Genomic DNA, 15,251 nt, shown 5'->3' on the forward strand with positions numbered 1-15,251 from the left:
CCCTTGAGTGCCACTGATTTACACCACCTGGAACTGAAGATCTTCCTCCAGGCTGAGGTTATCATTTTTAAAGAAAATTGACCTTGTCCCTTTTGTTTCAAGAAGTTCTGTCTCTGAGAGACTTTTTAACAAGGAGTTAACTGATTGCTGGTGGACTGGAGGTGGTGAGCATGGTTGTAAAGCTGGCAGTGACACTCCTGATGTTCCAGCAGATCATTTTTCCACGCCACCGTCAGTCTGAACTACTGAGGGGTTTCAAGAAGGATCTGGTTTTTTGTCTGCACAAACCATAACAAAGGTATCAGCTGGCAGTTGATTAGCTCAGAATTTATCCTTTGCCATTCTGTTAAGCCCCAAAGCTGAGCCACTTCATATTTGCTTATCTGTGAAGTGAGCAGTCCAGCTGCCTGGAAAGTCCTGGGAAGCCTCTCCTTTCCAATAGCATTGCCTTGCTCCTGCTTAGGAGGGGGTTTGGAGCAGCTGGAGCAGGACACACAAGGTTTCTGCTCTTCTCCGTGTCCTGGGGCTCTTTAGTGCTTGATGACTGAGATACCTGAGGCTGTCCCATTCCTGGAAGTGTCCAAGGCCAGGTTGGATGGAGCCTGGAGCAAGCTGGAATGGTGAGAGGTGTCCCTGCCCATGGCTGGGATGGAACTGGATGGGCTTTAAGGTTCCAACCCAAACCATTCTGGGATTCTGTGACATTGTTTTTTCCTTCTGCACAGAGTTCCACAGTTATGGAGGGAAACAAAGCCTCCCTGGCCTCAGGGACAGACCCAGGTGTTTGACCTTCCCCTGCAGCTGCCTGGCCCTGTCACTGTCCCCTGATGGCCAAAGTGCAACCGTCACCTCCTGGATGGGCTCTCATGTGAAACCTGTAGCAGGGCAGCCCTATGAGCTGCTGCCACAGCGGCACCCCCACTCCAGGAGCTGAAATCACAGAGTATTCCAGGTTGGAAGGGACCCCAAAGGATCATGGAGTCCAGCTCTTAAGTGAACGGCCCAAAAATGGCTCAAAACCACAACCCTGGCTTTATTAGCATCCTGCTCTGACCAGCTGGGCCAATCCCAGTGGTTCTCACAGGTATCCTCCCACAGGTATTCCCACGTGTTTAAGAGCTCTGATACTGCAGATGGAGACAGGGAAGGAAAGGCCCTTTCACAGGCAGAGAACTCTCCAGGCTTGGGTATAAACTGGACAAAGCAGTGAGATAACACAGATCACTGAGATAACACAAATCAGAGCCATGTGCTCTAGGACACCCCCCTGGCTTAGCAAAGAGGAGAACCCATAAAATAAAAAACCTTTTCCTCTTTTTATTTTTAAACACAGTGAGAATGATGCCCAGGACACCCAACACCCACGAGTTATTAACAATCACTGCAGCTTTCCTTTTCCCAATCTTTATCACCCAGAAACTGCCTCTTGCTACTGTTAAGTGCACAGTGATTTTAAGATACCATCAAGATTTCAAAGAATGATGGTAGAAAGCCAGATTTATCTAGTTTGGCTTCCAATTCAGATTGTAGCTTATCTGGGATAGTTTATCTGCAGCCCCTGGTTGAACATATGGCAATTCAGGAGCAGGCTGCTATTAAAAATCAGTTAGGACTGAAGTACAGCTTCCGTCACACGCCCTGCTTCCCTTCCCATTAGGTGGATCAGTAGCACCATACCTGTCCTATTTGCAGCTGGAAAAAGGTAGATGAATTTTAGATCCCTTGTGAATTGGAAAATTTGGTAGTGATGAGTCTTGGAGTTTTGGAAAGATGGTGGAGAATGGGTTAAATAATTATATTTTTTTTCTGAACAGGAAATATTTTCGAGACATTTTATTCTGTTTTGACTAAGATTCATCAATCATTGCACAGTTCAATATTTTCCTGTCTTTTAGGATTATTTCATATTTGCTTAGCTGCCTTCTTTTGATTTATGTTACTTCTTAAACAAACAGTGCTATTCTGAAATTCTTTCTAAAAATACTGTCAGAAATAGTTTTAAATTCAGTGCTTCCATCTTTTCAGTCAAAATTTGATCCTGAATTGTGAATAGTTTGGTATCAGGAAGCTAATTTTTTCCCCAGCAAAGTTCCTCTTGGCCTCTATCTATCCATCGATCCTATACCCTTTTCCATCCATTCTACACCCTTGTCTATCCCCTGTCACATGGCACATTCCTTGTTCTTTCCTTTTCTCCACAGGACAAGAAATAATTGTGATTACATTTCCCCTGACACCTTTTTGCATTTTGTTGCCAGTACACAAAAATCTACTTTCTCTGCTTTTTCCTATCACAAACAACCCAATGATCTTCTTTTAATTATCCAGTGTCTTCTTTTAAGTAGAATAAAAATATTGTCACATTTGATACCTCCCAGTGTGGCTCAACTGGAGAGCAAGTCTGCAAAGGGATTAAGCTGCAGGGATAAACACTAAACACATTTTCATAATGTGACTCAACAGGAGAATTTAGCATTTTTGGGAAAGTGCACGAGACACTGGACTGAGTATAAATATTTCCTATTTGTTTTGGGGCTTGGACCAAACTACAAAGTTATGGTTCAAAGATCAGGTTTCTCAGCTCAAGGCTTGATTAGAACCAGGGCCTGCCTGACCAGAAGGTTCAGATGTGTATCTGAAACTTCCTAAATGTGGCGAGATTAGAGATCTAATGTTTTCATTCTAATTAATCTCCCTCACATAACGTTTCCTGTAATGCACTTACACCAAAGCACAGCCAGAATAAACCAGTGGTGTGGAAGAAAAGCTGGCATAAAAAACCAGCACTAGAAATTAGAAAAATCATCCAGATTTTGGGTCTTTATCTGCCTTAGGTCCAGTGCTCATGCTCAGCCCCTTGTCCCAGGTCCATATACGAATCCCACGTCTCTGGTCCTTGCAGGGTGCCCCAAGTGTCTTTTGTAAAACACCATCACCACCTCACATGTGGCCTGTCACACACACAGCTCCAACCAACACTTGCTCTCCTCCTGATGAAGCCCATGGTTCCTTTTGTCTGCTAAGGACAAAATTCCCAGTACTCAGGGCTAAAATGAAGCTCCAAACCCCACAAAAGGCAGCATGGCCACTCTGTTGTGTCCATCCCTGCCTTGCTGTGGTTGGGAGTGAAACTGGGGTGGGTTGTGGAGCAAAGGAGCTCCAGCTCTGCACCGAGCTGATTCTCTGAGGGTTAATTCCAAATGACCGCACTTGGGTATGTCCATGACATTCCTTAAGCAAAGGTTGTCAGCAGTTAAGAAATGCATGTTGATATCCCCAGGTGAAAGACAGGGGGGCTCCCAAGGCCCAGGAGTATCTTGGCATCCTAAGCTGGTAATCCATGCAGTTTTAATGTGTCTGCACAGAAATGTGCCATTCTGGGCAATTTCTGGATGAACATGGGGCTAAATGCAAGGAATTGGTCATTGGCTCTAACCCGGGTGTGACAGGATGTCACTGCATGTCCTGACCCCAAGGAAGACTTTCTGGGCAGCTCAGTGCTCACACTGCTGTGCCCTTCCAGTGACTGAGCAGTTTTCCAAATCCACATTCTCTTCCCTGCAGACTACAGGAATCCATTTGTGGAGATGCATCCGGAGCACCCCGACATCATCTACATCACGGATGACAAGAAAACAGTGGTGATCCCCTGCCGGGTCACCTCACCAAACATCAGACCCAAGCTCATCCAGGTAAGAGGTGGTTTCAGAGAAGCTCAGTTCAAGATTTGGGCTGCCAATGAAGTGGGGAAAAACAAAAATTTAGGTGTATAAAGCTGGGTAAATTCCATAAAAAATAGCAAAGACCCTGAAAATCCAGAAATGTGAACCTGTTCTTACAGTGTGTTACTGTTGAACTGGGTAAAAGGATTTTTTGGGGATTAGGCTGAGCTTAGCATATTTTTTTTTATGTTGTGGCTTGGTGTTCCTCCATAAATTGGCAGAGGTAGATGACAAAGCACTATTTTCCTTCAAAATTCTTTGCATAACACCTGGCTGTCTCTGAAAGGTTCTCTCTTTATACCTTGAACCTCCTTAGAACAATTGCCCATTTTTGCTTCATTTCATCAATTCAAACCAAGTTTCAGCCTTGGGAATAGATGGCTCCAACATCCATCCCTTTGGCAGGAGTTACACCTCAATGTCAAGGTTACAGCACAGTCTGTGCAGGCCAAGGCTGTTTGGGATAATAAAAATGGAAATTTAAGGTCTGGGCCCTGATCAGTCGATGGTGTTACACATTAAAGCGCTTCAGAACTGCACTCCCGAGTAGCCTGTCATGGAGTGAGGAACAGGACAGAAGTCTCCTGGCTCCAATCCTGCATTTTACGTCAGGAACTCTGTGCCCTTCCCTTCCTCTGCCAGTCTGACAGCTCAGGAAATCCTGAAGGGAACAGGAGCTCATCCTGTGCCCCTTTTCCAGCCCGTTCTGGACGGATTGTGAGGGATGAAGCTGTTCTGGATACGGCAGAGGTGGGTCTAAGCACCTCTGCTCCTGGTGGCAGTTCCATGCCTTTGATGTCCCCTTCTATTGGGAGGCAGCACCTGGAATCACAGGGGACTGGGACAGGCTCCAGCTCCTGCTGGGACCCATGGCACGTTCCCAGTAGAGGTGCAGAGGGACAGCAGGAGCCTTTTTGCTTTGGAGATCTCTAATTTTAAAATTCATCAGCAGGGATTAAAAAAGTGGGAAAAGAGGCTCCTCTCCAGTTATCATTTTAGGCTGGATAAGTCTTACCACCTTCCTCCTTGGCTATAAAAATGAAACATCCCTCTCTGATTTGAGGCTGCTTCACCAAATTCATGGCTGGAGCAGTGCTGCAGACTTTGGTAGCATCAGGGTGGCCTTGGAATTCCCATTTCCATGTTTATTATTGATGGGCAGCCCTACTCTTCCTTCTTCCCAGCTAAATCCCAGTCATTTCTCCAAACACAAACTGCAGCCTGGCTGCTGGAACAAAATCTCCACCGAAATCTCTCCCACAAAAAGCTGTCTCCAGATTTCCCCCTCCAAGGCTGAGCAGCTGGGACTCAGGGCAAGGAGGCAGAAGTTGGGCACAGCTCCCACAGGAGCTGGGAGCTGCTGGGACGTGATGCCTCAGGAAGCTCCGGGATCCAGCTGTGGATGGCACCACTGGCTTGGCCCTGGCTGGGAATCCCACTGATGCCTTCAGTGCCTAGCTAGAACAGAGGCTGGACAAGATTAAGAGAACAAAGTGGGTGTTTATTAAAGGCCTTCAGTAGGTTCACCTTGGGCAGTCAAAAGCCTCCGAGGACACACCCAAGATGGACGATGGTCAGGAGTTTCTCAGACAGTTATAAATTTGGTCCATTTACATATCAGGGGTTAATCCTCCAATGACAGCTTCAGGCAGTGGAGTCATATTCCCCCCGTTTGCTCCCCCCAAATCATTTCTGTTGTTATTTTTGAGGCCTGAGACAGTAGAGTGTCTTTGAATCCCAGGCCTAGAGGGATTGTTTTGCCTGACCAAAATGTGGAGACAGTTAACTAACACTGTAGATGGAGTTCAGAGTTATACACTGATGCAGTACAGGGTTTGAAAAGTATAAAAGCTGAAGTCCTAAGGCAGCACCACAGCGCCAAGGTGGCGGCTCCCGCGCCGGGAGGAAGCAGGGCAGGAGAGGGGCGGAGGTGAGCATGGGGGAGGAGAGGTGAGCCAGGCCATCAGACAAATTTAGAACATCCTCTCCTTCCAAATTTAATCTCCAGGAGACAACTGGAGAGGGAGGACAAGACTTCAAAGGGAGGAAAGCCACTGTGATTTCCTTCGAGCAGCATTGTCGCTTTTTTGTTTGATTGTTTAAATAGGTATTTGTGAATATTTTATGAAGATGTGTAATCTGTATGTGGTGTTGAAAAGGGCCTCCTGAGTAGGGTTATTTTTCCTTCCCCCTTCCCCCAGGCATCAGGGAGCAGAGCTGCCAAACCCTGAAGTTCAGCTTTATCACGTTTTATTATTCTTGTGGAAAATGGACTCTTTGCCACTGTAAATTAAGTTCCTTATGTTACCATTATACTTTTAAATCATTGCACTCTCTTTAAACATGCTCAGAGAAAGATACCTCTTGCTAATACTAAGCAGATCCCAGCTATCTCAATATATCATCTTTGTTATTAACAAACTCATGCTTAAGACACACAGCTCAGGCTTTTAATTTTACTTAATATGATTTTAATTCGGGGCAAAAAGAGCTTTTTCAGTCATGCCAGATCTGTTTAGTCACTGATCTGGTTCAGTGTGCATTTGCCACTTCCAGCTTTGACCTTCATGAGTGCTAAAGCATGATTATGCCTCAGGTTTCAGATATCTTTCTGTATTTTTTCCTATTTTTCTTCATGGTTCTAAACAGAGGTGCCACAGCTTGATTATTTCAAAAGCATTTACAAGAGATCCTTTTTTCCTACTGCTGTCAGAACAAATGCTGCTCCAAAAGACAGCGACTGGCTGTCCCCCCTTCCCCGTGCAGCATCACCAGCTCCTCAGCCAGAATTTGGGTTTGGTCCATGCTGGAATTGTAACAATTGACCCAAACCAAGGCCAGCCTGGTCACTTGTGTGTCCAGAGCCCCAAGCTGCAAGCTGTGTGGAGCAGGAGGATTGTTTAAACTGAATCCAATTTAAGCTGCCCTGCCAAACCAGAGTCCTGACTGCTGGGAGACAAACAGGAGCTGCACACAACAGGAACAGGAGCAAAACTGTTCCATCAGGGGTGAAATTCCTGCTTTCACTCCAGTGGTTAGCTCCCAAAGCTGAAGCAGGGTCTCTCTGAAAAGGAGAACCTCCCCTTGCCTCACCTTTGAGCAGCCAGGATATGAGGAGGAGGAGGGAGAAGCAAATAAAGGTAATTACCTTGAGGTAACTGCAGGCACACTGAGGTTTGCCCAAACTTTTCATTTTTTGGGCAGAAGTGATCTCAACACTCCCAAAGAGCATCCTCAGTCCTAAAGAACCTCCCTGTGTCCTGCTGAGAAAGCCAGAGCTACCTGTGCTTTCATTCCCCCACCTGCAAACCCTGAAACTCCCTGGGCATTTGAGGGAGCTCTTTTAATTTCACATAGTTCTTTTGTACACTATAACCCAGGATTTTCAAAATTTTTGGAAAGTAAATTGCATTCCCTCTAGCAAATAGAGGATTTCCCTGTGTGTTAATAATAACAATAAACTGATTATTCCCCCCAACAAAAGCCAAGCTACTCAACACTGGTATTGTCCAAGGGTAGACAGAGGAGGATTCATTCTCATTAAATGAATTTTTGCTCTAGTTTATTTTCCACATTTGCCTTTTCTATTCTCACTTCTTCCTCATAAGCAGAACTGAGAGGTTTTTTTTTCAAGAATCTCACAACACTACAAGTATTTACAAATTTACACCAGAAAGTGCTTTAGTCCCTTTATTTCTGTGATTTACACTCCTAAGTCACCCAGGCTGCTTCCATGGCAATCCTTGGGATGCTCTGAGAGTGTCTCCCCCCTTCTGTGGGATAGAGAGAATCTGGGCAGTGCCCACAGAGCAGAGCTCATAGACAACCACAGTCAGGTGAGTTTGTGAACAATTCTGATTTTTGGGAGAGTCTAACTTCACACATGTTTTTAAAGTACAATGAGGAAAATATGTTTCCTCCATGTGGCACTGGGAGGAAACACCTCCAAAAAGATCACCCCACAAAATTCATATAAGATTGGCATAATGATTACCAAAGAAGGGATGAGGGAAATGAGATCTGAGAGGACTGGGACTCCTGAACTGGCTGCCCAAGTTTGGTGCTTTGAGTTTCAAAGACACTCCTGCCTTAGGGAGGGCTTTGCTGTTTGCTCAGGCTGCTGCTGCTGCTGCAGATCTGTGTGGACAGAGACCCCAAAGCCCTGGGAAAGGTCAAAGCCCTGCCCTGCCCCTAAGGCAGAGCAATCTGAGGGGAACAGGATTCTCACTCCTTGTCTGTTCCCTTGCAGTACCCTTCTTCTGCCGAGATCAACTTCAAGAAGATGGTGTGGGACCCCAAGAGAGGCTTTGTCATCCCCTCCCACTCCTTCGTGCCCTCTGGGATGCTCACGTGCTCGGCCCACGTCAACGGCAGCGTCTTCAACTCCTACTACATGGCCCAGAGACTGGGTGAGTGAGGGAGCAGCACAGAGCCTGTGTCACTGGCAGCTCCTGGGTGTCATTCCTTGCTCAGCCTCAGGTCTATCTGATAGATCTCCCTGGGCTGCATCTCTGGCAAGTCCAAGCTGGAATGCTAAAAGTAAACTCGTTCTTCCTTTTTTCCCCCCCTATTCAATAGAACTTGGATTGGAGCCACTCCTGGTTTTGAAAAATGACCAAGTGCTGAGGTGGTACAAAACAGGAGTGTTTTATTCAAACCCCACCAAGGCTTTGTTTGCTTGGATTGAGCTGTATTTACATTAAAACAACTGCTGGTTCAGGACAAAGCAAACAGCAGCTTTCTTTTTGCTTCTGGTCATTAACCACGTGTGATCATCATATAAAAACCTCACTACACTGCTAATTCACATCTTTGCTTTTTATAGATTTTCTCTTGGTGATTTACTACATCATTTCCTTTGGATTTACAGCTGAGCTTCAGCTCATAATTAAAATCTGAATTTGAAGCAACTGAACATTAAATTTTTGAGTGCTGGGCATTTATATGAAACCAATTAGAATTTATTTTTCTTTTGTTTTCCATGTGTGTTCTTTGTCTCCTCATATATCTTCTATTTACTTGGACTTCATTCCTATTAGCTCACGGCATCTTTCTAGACAATCAGCACTCTGCTTTGAACAACAGGCTTGTAAATTTGTGTGGCAGCCAAATAAAAGTCCTGTAAATCTCTCTCTTTCTCCCTTTTTTTCCTTGTTGGAGCAATTTTTTTGTTAAAATCGTGAATGCAAACCTGCAAAACCTCTTAGGCCATCCTTCTGCAGCTCAAAAGGACACAGGAAATCCCTTTCTGTCTTGTTACTGTCAGTGGTTGGGTGTGGTTTTGGTCTTGGGCACCAAAAACTGATGGAAGTTCAGAGCTGATGTATTTAAGGCATTGATAAATGTGTAAGAACAAGCCTTGGGGATCCCACTGGGGGATCTGGGGATCCCCTTGGGGGATTTGGTGATCCCATTCAGGAAGGAAAGGGACCTGGGCGGGAGAGGGCAGGAGTAACACGTCACATGTCCAGCAAAAGTGGATCCTCTCATTTTGAGGCCCTCCAAAGGAGGGGTCACCTTTGGAAACTCTTTTCTGTGGAGGTGATGAGAGGGTTGGAGCCATGGCACATGGAAGAGCAGCCATTCCTGACTGTGTGCTTGGGAGCAGGGATCCAGTGGTGGATCCCAGAGTGATGCAGGGATGCTGCTGGTCACAGCTTTGACTCTTCCATTACAGAGGACAGAATACAGAACCTGGCTCTGAAGGCAAGTGCCAAAAAGCTGCTGGTTGGAGAAACTCTCAAGCTGGAGTGCAAAGCAGAGACCTTCTTCAACGGGCGCATCGAGTTCATCTGGACGTGTCCCCGTGGCACAGTGAGTGCATGGAATCCCTGTATTCCCCCTCTTCCCAAAATTCACAGGGCTGAGAAAATCTAATTATTACTTCTTCTGAAATTATCCAACAATTTATAAACCTATCACTGATTGAACTTTGTGTTTGGATGAATCTAAAACTTCTCTGTCCTACCTGAACCTGCAGATTAAACTGCAAACCTCGTTAAATAAACACTGGCAAGAAAAGCCAGGAGTGTTTCCTTTTTTTGGGAAAGAAAAACTCCTTCATTCCTTCTGTCCTGGCTGTCTCACAGTGACAAGTCTCAAATGCAGGTTGTAAGCTGTCAATCTCCCCATCTATTTTGGTATTTATGAAGTAGGAAAAAGCAAAGGAAAACACAGCTGAACCTGTGGAAATTGTCCCCAAAGAATGAAATGTAAATTCTGAGTCATGCGCTTTTTGTGGATACAATACAAAAGTGCCAAATTTGAAGTAGAAATAAGTAAGACTTAACATTTGAGGTACCAAACCCTCTCACTTCTCCTAAACAAAACAAAACTGAGGGGGATCATTTCCCAAATCAGTTCATTTGTCTGAGATTCTATTCTTGAGTCTGTTTGGTGCTGAGAATTAAAATAATTGGTGGTTTTTTTTCTTTTTAGTTCAGCAAAATATGCATTGTAAAGAAGCATCTAAGCCTTTTGGGAAGGTGTAAAATGTGATTCCTAAAAACTTATTAATTTTGATTTGTTTCCTTAAAAAAAAAGAATGTCTGAGTTTGTTTCAGTGAGGAAACTACAGAAAATATATCATAGAATTTGTAGAGGTCCAAGCACTACAGTGTTACTGAATGAATTTGGTTTCTTGAACCCCATATGGTGGAAAAGATTAGTTTTCCTATGAACTCTCCTTATATTTCTAACATTATAAATGTAAAACTTCTTGGCCAAATCTCTGGGATCAAAAATCCTATTGAAAGCTATAATGCTTTCTAAAATTCCCCAGGAATTTGCATTGGCACTTGGCTGTCATAATATATTATATTTCTGTCATAATATATTTATTTTAGAAAGCAGGAGGTTTTTAATACAGAAAAAATACTGACTGTGACCAAAATAAATTTAAAAACCCTCAAAACCAAACCCTCAGAGCACAGCTCTGACCCTGCAGCAGTTTTACCCTGAGATCCTTGGGATTTGGTCCTGGAGAAGGGCTGGGATGCATCCCCTTGTTTACCTGCCCAGAATTCAGTACAAAGTGCCACATTTCCACTCTGCTTCTCTCTCTTATTAGACTTGATAATGAAACTTCACACAAGAGCTCTTCCTGCTGATCTGCCTTTTATATTATTTATTTCACTGATGTGGAGATGTGATCGTTTTGATACGAATCACTGCTTTCCTTTACTGGCAGCCTTGGAAAGGGTGAACACAATAATCCAGTTTACTCTGCTTTTTGACCCTGTTTTTTGTGACTCCCAGCACCCCTACCCCAGGAGAACAATGGACCAGAGTGATGTCGTGTACAAAGTTGGCAGCAGCCTGATAATTGAAAATGTCACCATGGAAGATGGGGGCCTGTACATCTGCAGGACATTCAATGCCACCAGGCTGGAGGCCAATGTCACTGTCACCGTGTATGGTGAGTGCTGCAGCCAAACCAGGATGGACCAGGAACCACAGTGCTCAGCTTAGAGGATAATGCCAGGCTGTAAAATCTGTTGATTGAAATGGCACTAGGGAGAAAGTCAACCATTAATCATCTATAACCTCTAATTAGTCAATGGGAGTCAGCTCTCATGTCTTCAAACAAATTCAAGAGGTACATTTAGATGGGCTATTGGGAAGGAATCCCTCCTTGGGAAGGCAGGCAGGCCCTGGCACAGGATGCCCAGAGCAGCTGTGGCTGCCCCTGGATCCCTGGCAGTGCCCAAGGCCAGGCTGGACAGGGCTTGGAGCAGCCTGGGACAGTGGGAGGTGTCCCTGCCATGGCAGGGGTGGGAATGGATGGGCATTGAGGTCACTCCCAACCCAAACCATTCTGGGATTCTGTCATGTCTGAGGGAGCTGAAATGTTTGAAAAAGCTGGCACCAAGTGTGGTTGCTGAGGCCCTGGAAAATCCATCCTGTGGGCTCCACATGGACAAGAGATGCCCCAGGCACTTCCCACACCAATCCAGGGTCAATGCAAGTGCATATCCTCTGCTTTCCACGTGAATTCCTTCATGTGGGAACAGCCCTTCATGGCTGAGGCTGGGCTGCACAGGGGAGCTCAGGGAACAGCCTGATCCGTTTGGTTCTGTGCAGGTCTGTAGTGGAAAAAATCTCATGTGTGTCTCCCTGCTCATTTCTCTTCCCAGAAAAACCCTACATCACAGTCTCACACAAGAAAGGGCCTTACTACGAGATTATCTCAGGACACAAGTCCCTGAAACTGGCTGCCAAGGTGGATGCCTTTCCTCGACCCATTGTCACCTGGTGAGTGCCCCAGCAACAACAGGAATGCCTGGGCTCCTTTGGGAATCCTGTCTGGAACAGATCACCACTATTCCTCACCACACAGGTCAGGGATGGGAGCTGGGAGTGCTCAGAGCTGTGGGCTGAGCTCAGCTGAGGAGATGTGGCTCCACTCTGGGCTCCTGAGCTCTGGGAGGCTGGGCCAGCTACCCCTCATTCCCAGGTATTATTATCACTGCTTTAATTCAAGGGATGGGACCACAGTTGGGCTAAAAATGATTTATTGCTCAGATAAACATCAGTCTCAAAGGCCATGAGATTTTAAAGGAGCAAGCAGTTGGCCATAGCTCAAAGTAGTCATAAGTTCTTTGTTACAAAACAATATAGAACTTTCTGATCCAATGAACAGTTGCCCCAAAGTTTATTTTGCTTTTCTAACCCATCACCTTTACTCACTTCTGCTGCACTGTAGATACTTTTATCCAATGGGCTCCTATCACACATATACACGCATGCTTCTATTATAACATCTAAACTCTTAGCTTACTCTATACAATTACATTGCTACACTATAAACCCTTTACCATCTTACCCAATACAGTTTCTCACTTACTTAAGGCATATTCTTACTTACAACTATAGAAACATAAGTTTATATTTTTTCTGCTTAATGTCTGTGTACTTTATTTTTACATCAATCTAAGCGTCTTCCAAGGCTGCAGATCAAACCTTTCAGTGTGTGTGGAAGTTTCTGTCTTTCCATTTCCCACACTCGGGCTGTGTTCTTCTCCTAACCATGCAAGAAAGGTCCCTGCAGGAAAAAAAAGTGTGTTTCATTTTCCTGGGACACAGAATGATTTGGGAGATCCAAAGAGAAAGCTCTTGGGGAAGGGTTTCCTGCTTAGCCCCAGTAGAGGTGGTCAGTCTGCAAGGGGGCAGGGGATAACAGGAAAAGGACATATTTTTAACATAAGAAATTGTTTCCCTCCTGAACTTTTAAATAATGTCCTCCAATCCTGTGCCAGCAGATCCTTGCAGTGAATCCTCCTGAAGCAAACTAAAGGCTCCACCAGGAGTGCAATGGATCTGCTAAACAGGAGGGGCAATCAACAGCAATTCCAGGAGATATTTGAGTGTCTTTTTACCCTTTGATCACTTGTCCTCTCTTCTGCTCTGTCTTTAATGACCCCTTCCAATGCCTTTTACATCTTTAACTGCATTAAATGCCATGGGACAGCTGGCAGGGGTGTGTCTGTCCTGGCAGAGACGATGGCATTTCCCTGGAGCACCTGCCCTGGGCCAGCTGAGAGCCTGGCAGGCAGCAAAAGGATGCTCAGGGCTGGCCTTGCTGCATTTTATTAGCAGTGAAATAACATGAAATCCTCTAATTTTAGTGGAAACAGTGCCAGGAGATGTTTTTAATTGCTGCTGTTATTTAGGGATGGGGATGTTTTGGGAGCTGAAGTGGGGACTGACCCCTTCTCCCTGCCAAGCCTTTGTTCCTGGGCTCAGCATGGAGCTCTTTGGTGGCTGCCTGGGACCATCAGAGCTGCCTTCCCTTGGAGCCCCAGCTGTTGATGTTGGAGGTCTCTCAGGATGGTTGTTTTTATGACTGCAAAGGAAGTTTCCAACATCCTCAGGCAGTGGGAGATGCCCCAGCATCCTTCCACCATGTCCAAAGCTCCGTGTGTGGCAAAGCCTGGCCTATTTCCTAACCATAAACCTGTGTGTGGGGTGAGCAGTGAAGAGGAGCCTCTCCTGCAGATGCTGCTCTCCTGCCCTGAGGGAGTATTCCAGGCTGGGAATTCCCCACTGACCTCCCTATGGAACAGCCTTCTCCAGGTCACAGAGTTTTAACTTTTTCAGAAGCAGTGAAGGCTCACAGAGACATCCTGAGAGACAATTCTGCTGAATTAATCTATTCCTTTAAAACTGTTGACCCACATTTTGCTATTCCATGATTTCCCACACTTGGTGTTGCCCATCCAGCTTCATTTGGGGGCATTTAGATGGTAGTTGAGCATGTGAGAGGCACTGTTCATTCAGATAGAATAAACCACCTTTTTCCTGTGTGGAATGAATCCATCCCACAGCACTGGAGATGCAAATCACTTCTCGTGTGGAAGGGTAACAGGAATAAATATCCAATCCAAGCAGTGATTCTAGACCTGCATTTCCTTTGCTGGGATGACCCTTTAGCCCCCTAATGGGGGTGACAGGGTTTCTGAGGGTTGACAGGGACATGACGAGCCTTGATGGAACTTCCCACACAGGTACAAGGATGGCAAACTGATCAAGGACAACCACACCTGCTACGAGCCAGATCCACTGAAATACAGACTGGGAATACGAGATGTGAGACCAAAACATGCTGGGAACTACACCATGGTCTTGAGCAACCCCAAATACGGCCTCTACAAGAACCTCACCATGCAGCTGGTGGTGACAGGTAAGGACTTGTGTATAATTCCTTCTGCTGGGTTAGTTATCTATTTTGTGTGATCGTACTGTGCCAGTCAGCAGGAATGGGTGGCACTTTCCCAGAGTTTTGCACAGCCCAGAGATCACCACCTCCCTCAGGATCCACTGAACCCCTCATTTCAGCTGCTCTGAGGAATTGGTGTGACCCTGGGTCATGCAAGTCCCTTCCCCTGGGACACTGCACCTCCCACAGCACTGAGTTCTGGCTCCACACAGGGAGGTAGAAATGCTGGAAAGGGCACAAACATCACATTTTTATAGGAGCTTGGGAGGATATCGAGTAGAGAGGTCTTAGAAGTGGGGGCACAGTTTCCCAAGAGAAGGGCTGGAAGTTTTATCCCTTGAGATTTAAAAGCAGCTTGGGCAAAGCACTGGAGAACATCTGCTGGGACAGGAAGGGTCCCAGTGGGGCTGACGGAAGGAACTGGAGGAGCTGCTCTGGCTTTTATGTCTGTCCATCATCCTGCTCCAGATCCATTTTCTAAATTTGTATTTTCTGCTCTGTCACTTCTCTGCTGGCAGCATTTGAGGGACAGGTTCTTTTTCAGGGAAGTTGGAGAAAACCATGGTATACACTGAAGCAGGTTCACTTGCCATAGCAGGAAAGTAGATATTGGAATGCCATTTATTAACCTCCCTAGGTGGATAATGCAGGGCAGAGCCACATTGTCTCTTTGCACATCCACTGCCTCTTTTAATCCATTGAATTTGCCAACAGAGATTGAATTATGAGGCCAAGTAGGAGTTCAGCAAAAGTTAGCTCTGCTTTCCCCTTGTATTTTCCACTTGGGCACTGAGTAGTTACTGAGACAGGTT

General features: G+C 45.6%; 1 protein-coding gene across 2 annotated transcripts in view; it reads left to right on the forward strand.

Annotated features, from left to right (window-relative positions):
- LOC121362872 (vascular endothelial growth factor receptor kdr-like) overlaps window positions 1-15,251 on the forward strand; it is a 125,573-nt gene that overhangs the window by 44,156 nt on the left and 66,166 nt on the right. For both annotated transcript variants that reach the window (XM_041484775.1, XM_041484776.1), the window contains exons 4-9: window positions 3,565-3,692; window positions 7,972-8,131; window positions 9,400-9,536; window positions 10,980-11,139; window positions 11,858-11,975; window positions 14,228-14,403. In XM_041484775.1, coding sequence (XP_041340709.1) covers window positions 3,565-3,692; window positions 7,972-8,131; window positions 9,400-9,536; window positions 10,980-11,139; window positions 11,858-11,975; window positions 14,228-14,403 — 879 coding nt within the window. The remainder of the gene's footprint in view (window positions 1-3,564; window positions 3,693-7,971; window positions 8,132-9,399; window positions 9,537-10,979; window positions 11,140-11,857; window positions 11,976-14,227; window positions 14,404-15,251) is intronic.

This window comes from Pyrgilauda ruficollis, unplaced genomic scaffold, assembly GCF_017590135.1.
Source record: "Pyrgilauda ruficollis isolate IOZ18807 unplaced genomic scaffold, ASM1759013v1 scaffold67, whole genome shotgun sequence".
NCBI lineage: Eukaryota > Metazoa > Chordata > Aves > Passeriformes > Passeridae > Pyrgilauda > Pyrgilauda ruficollis.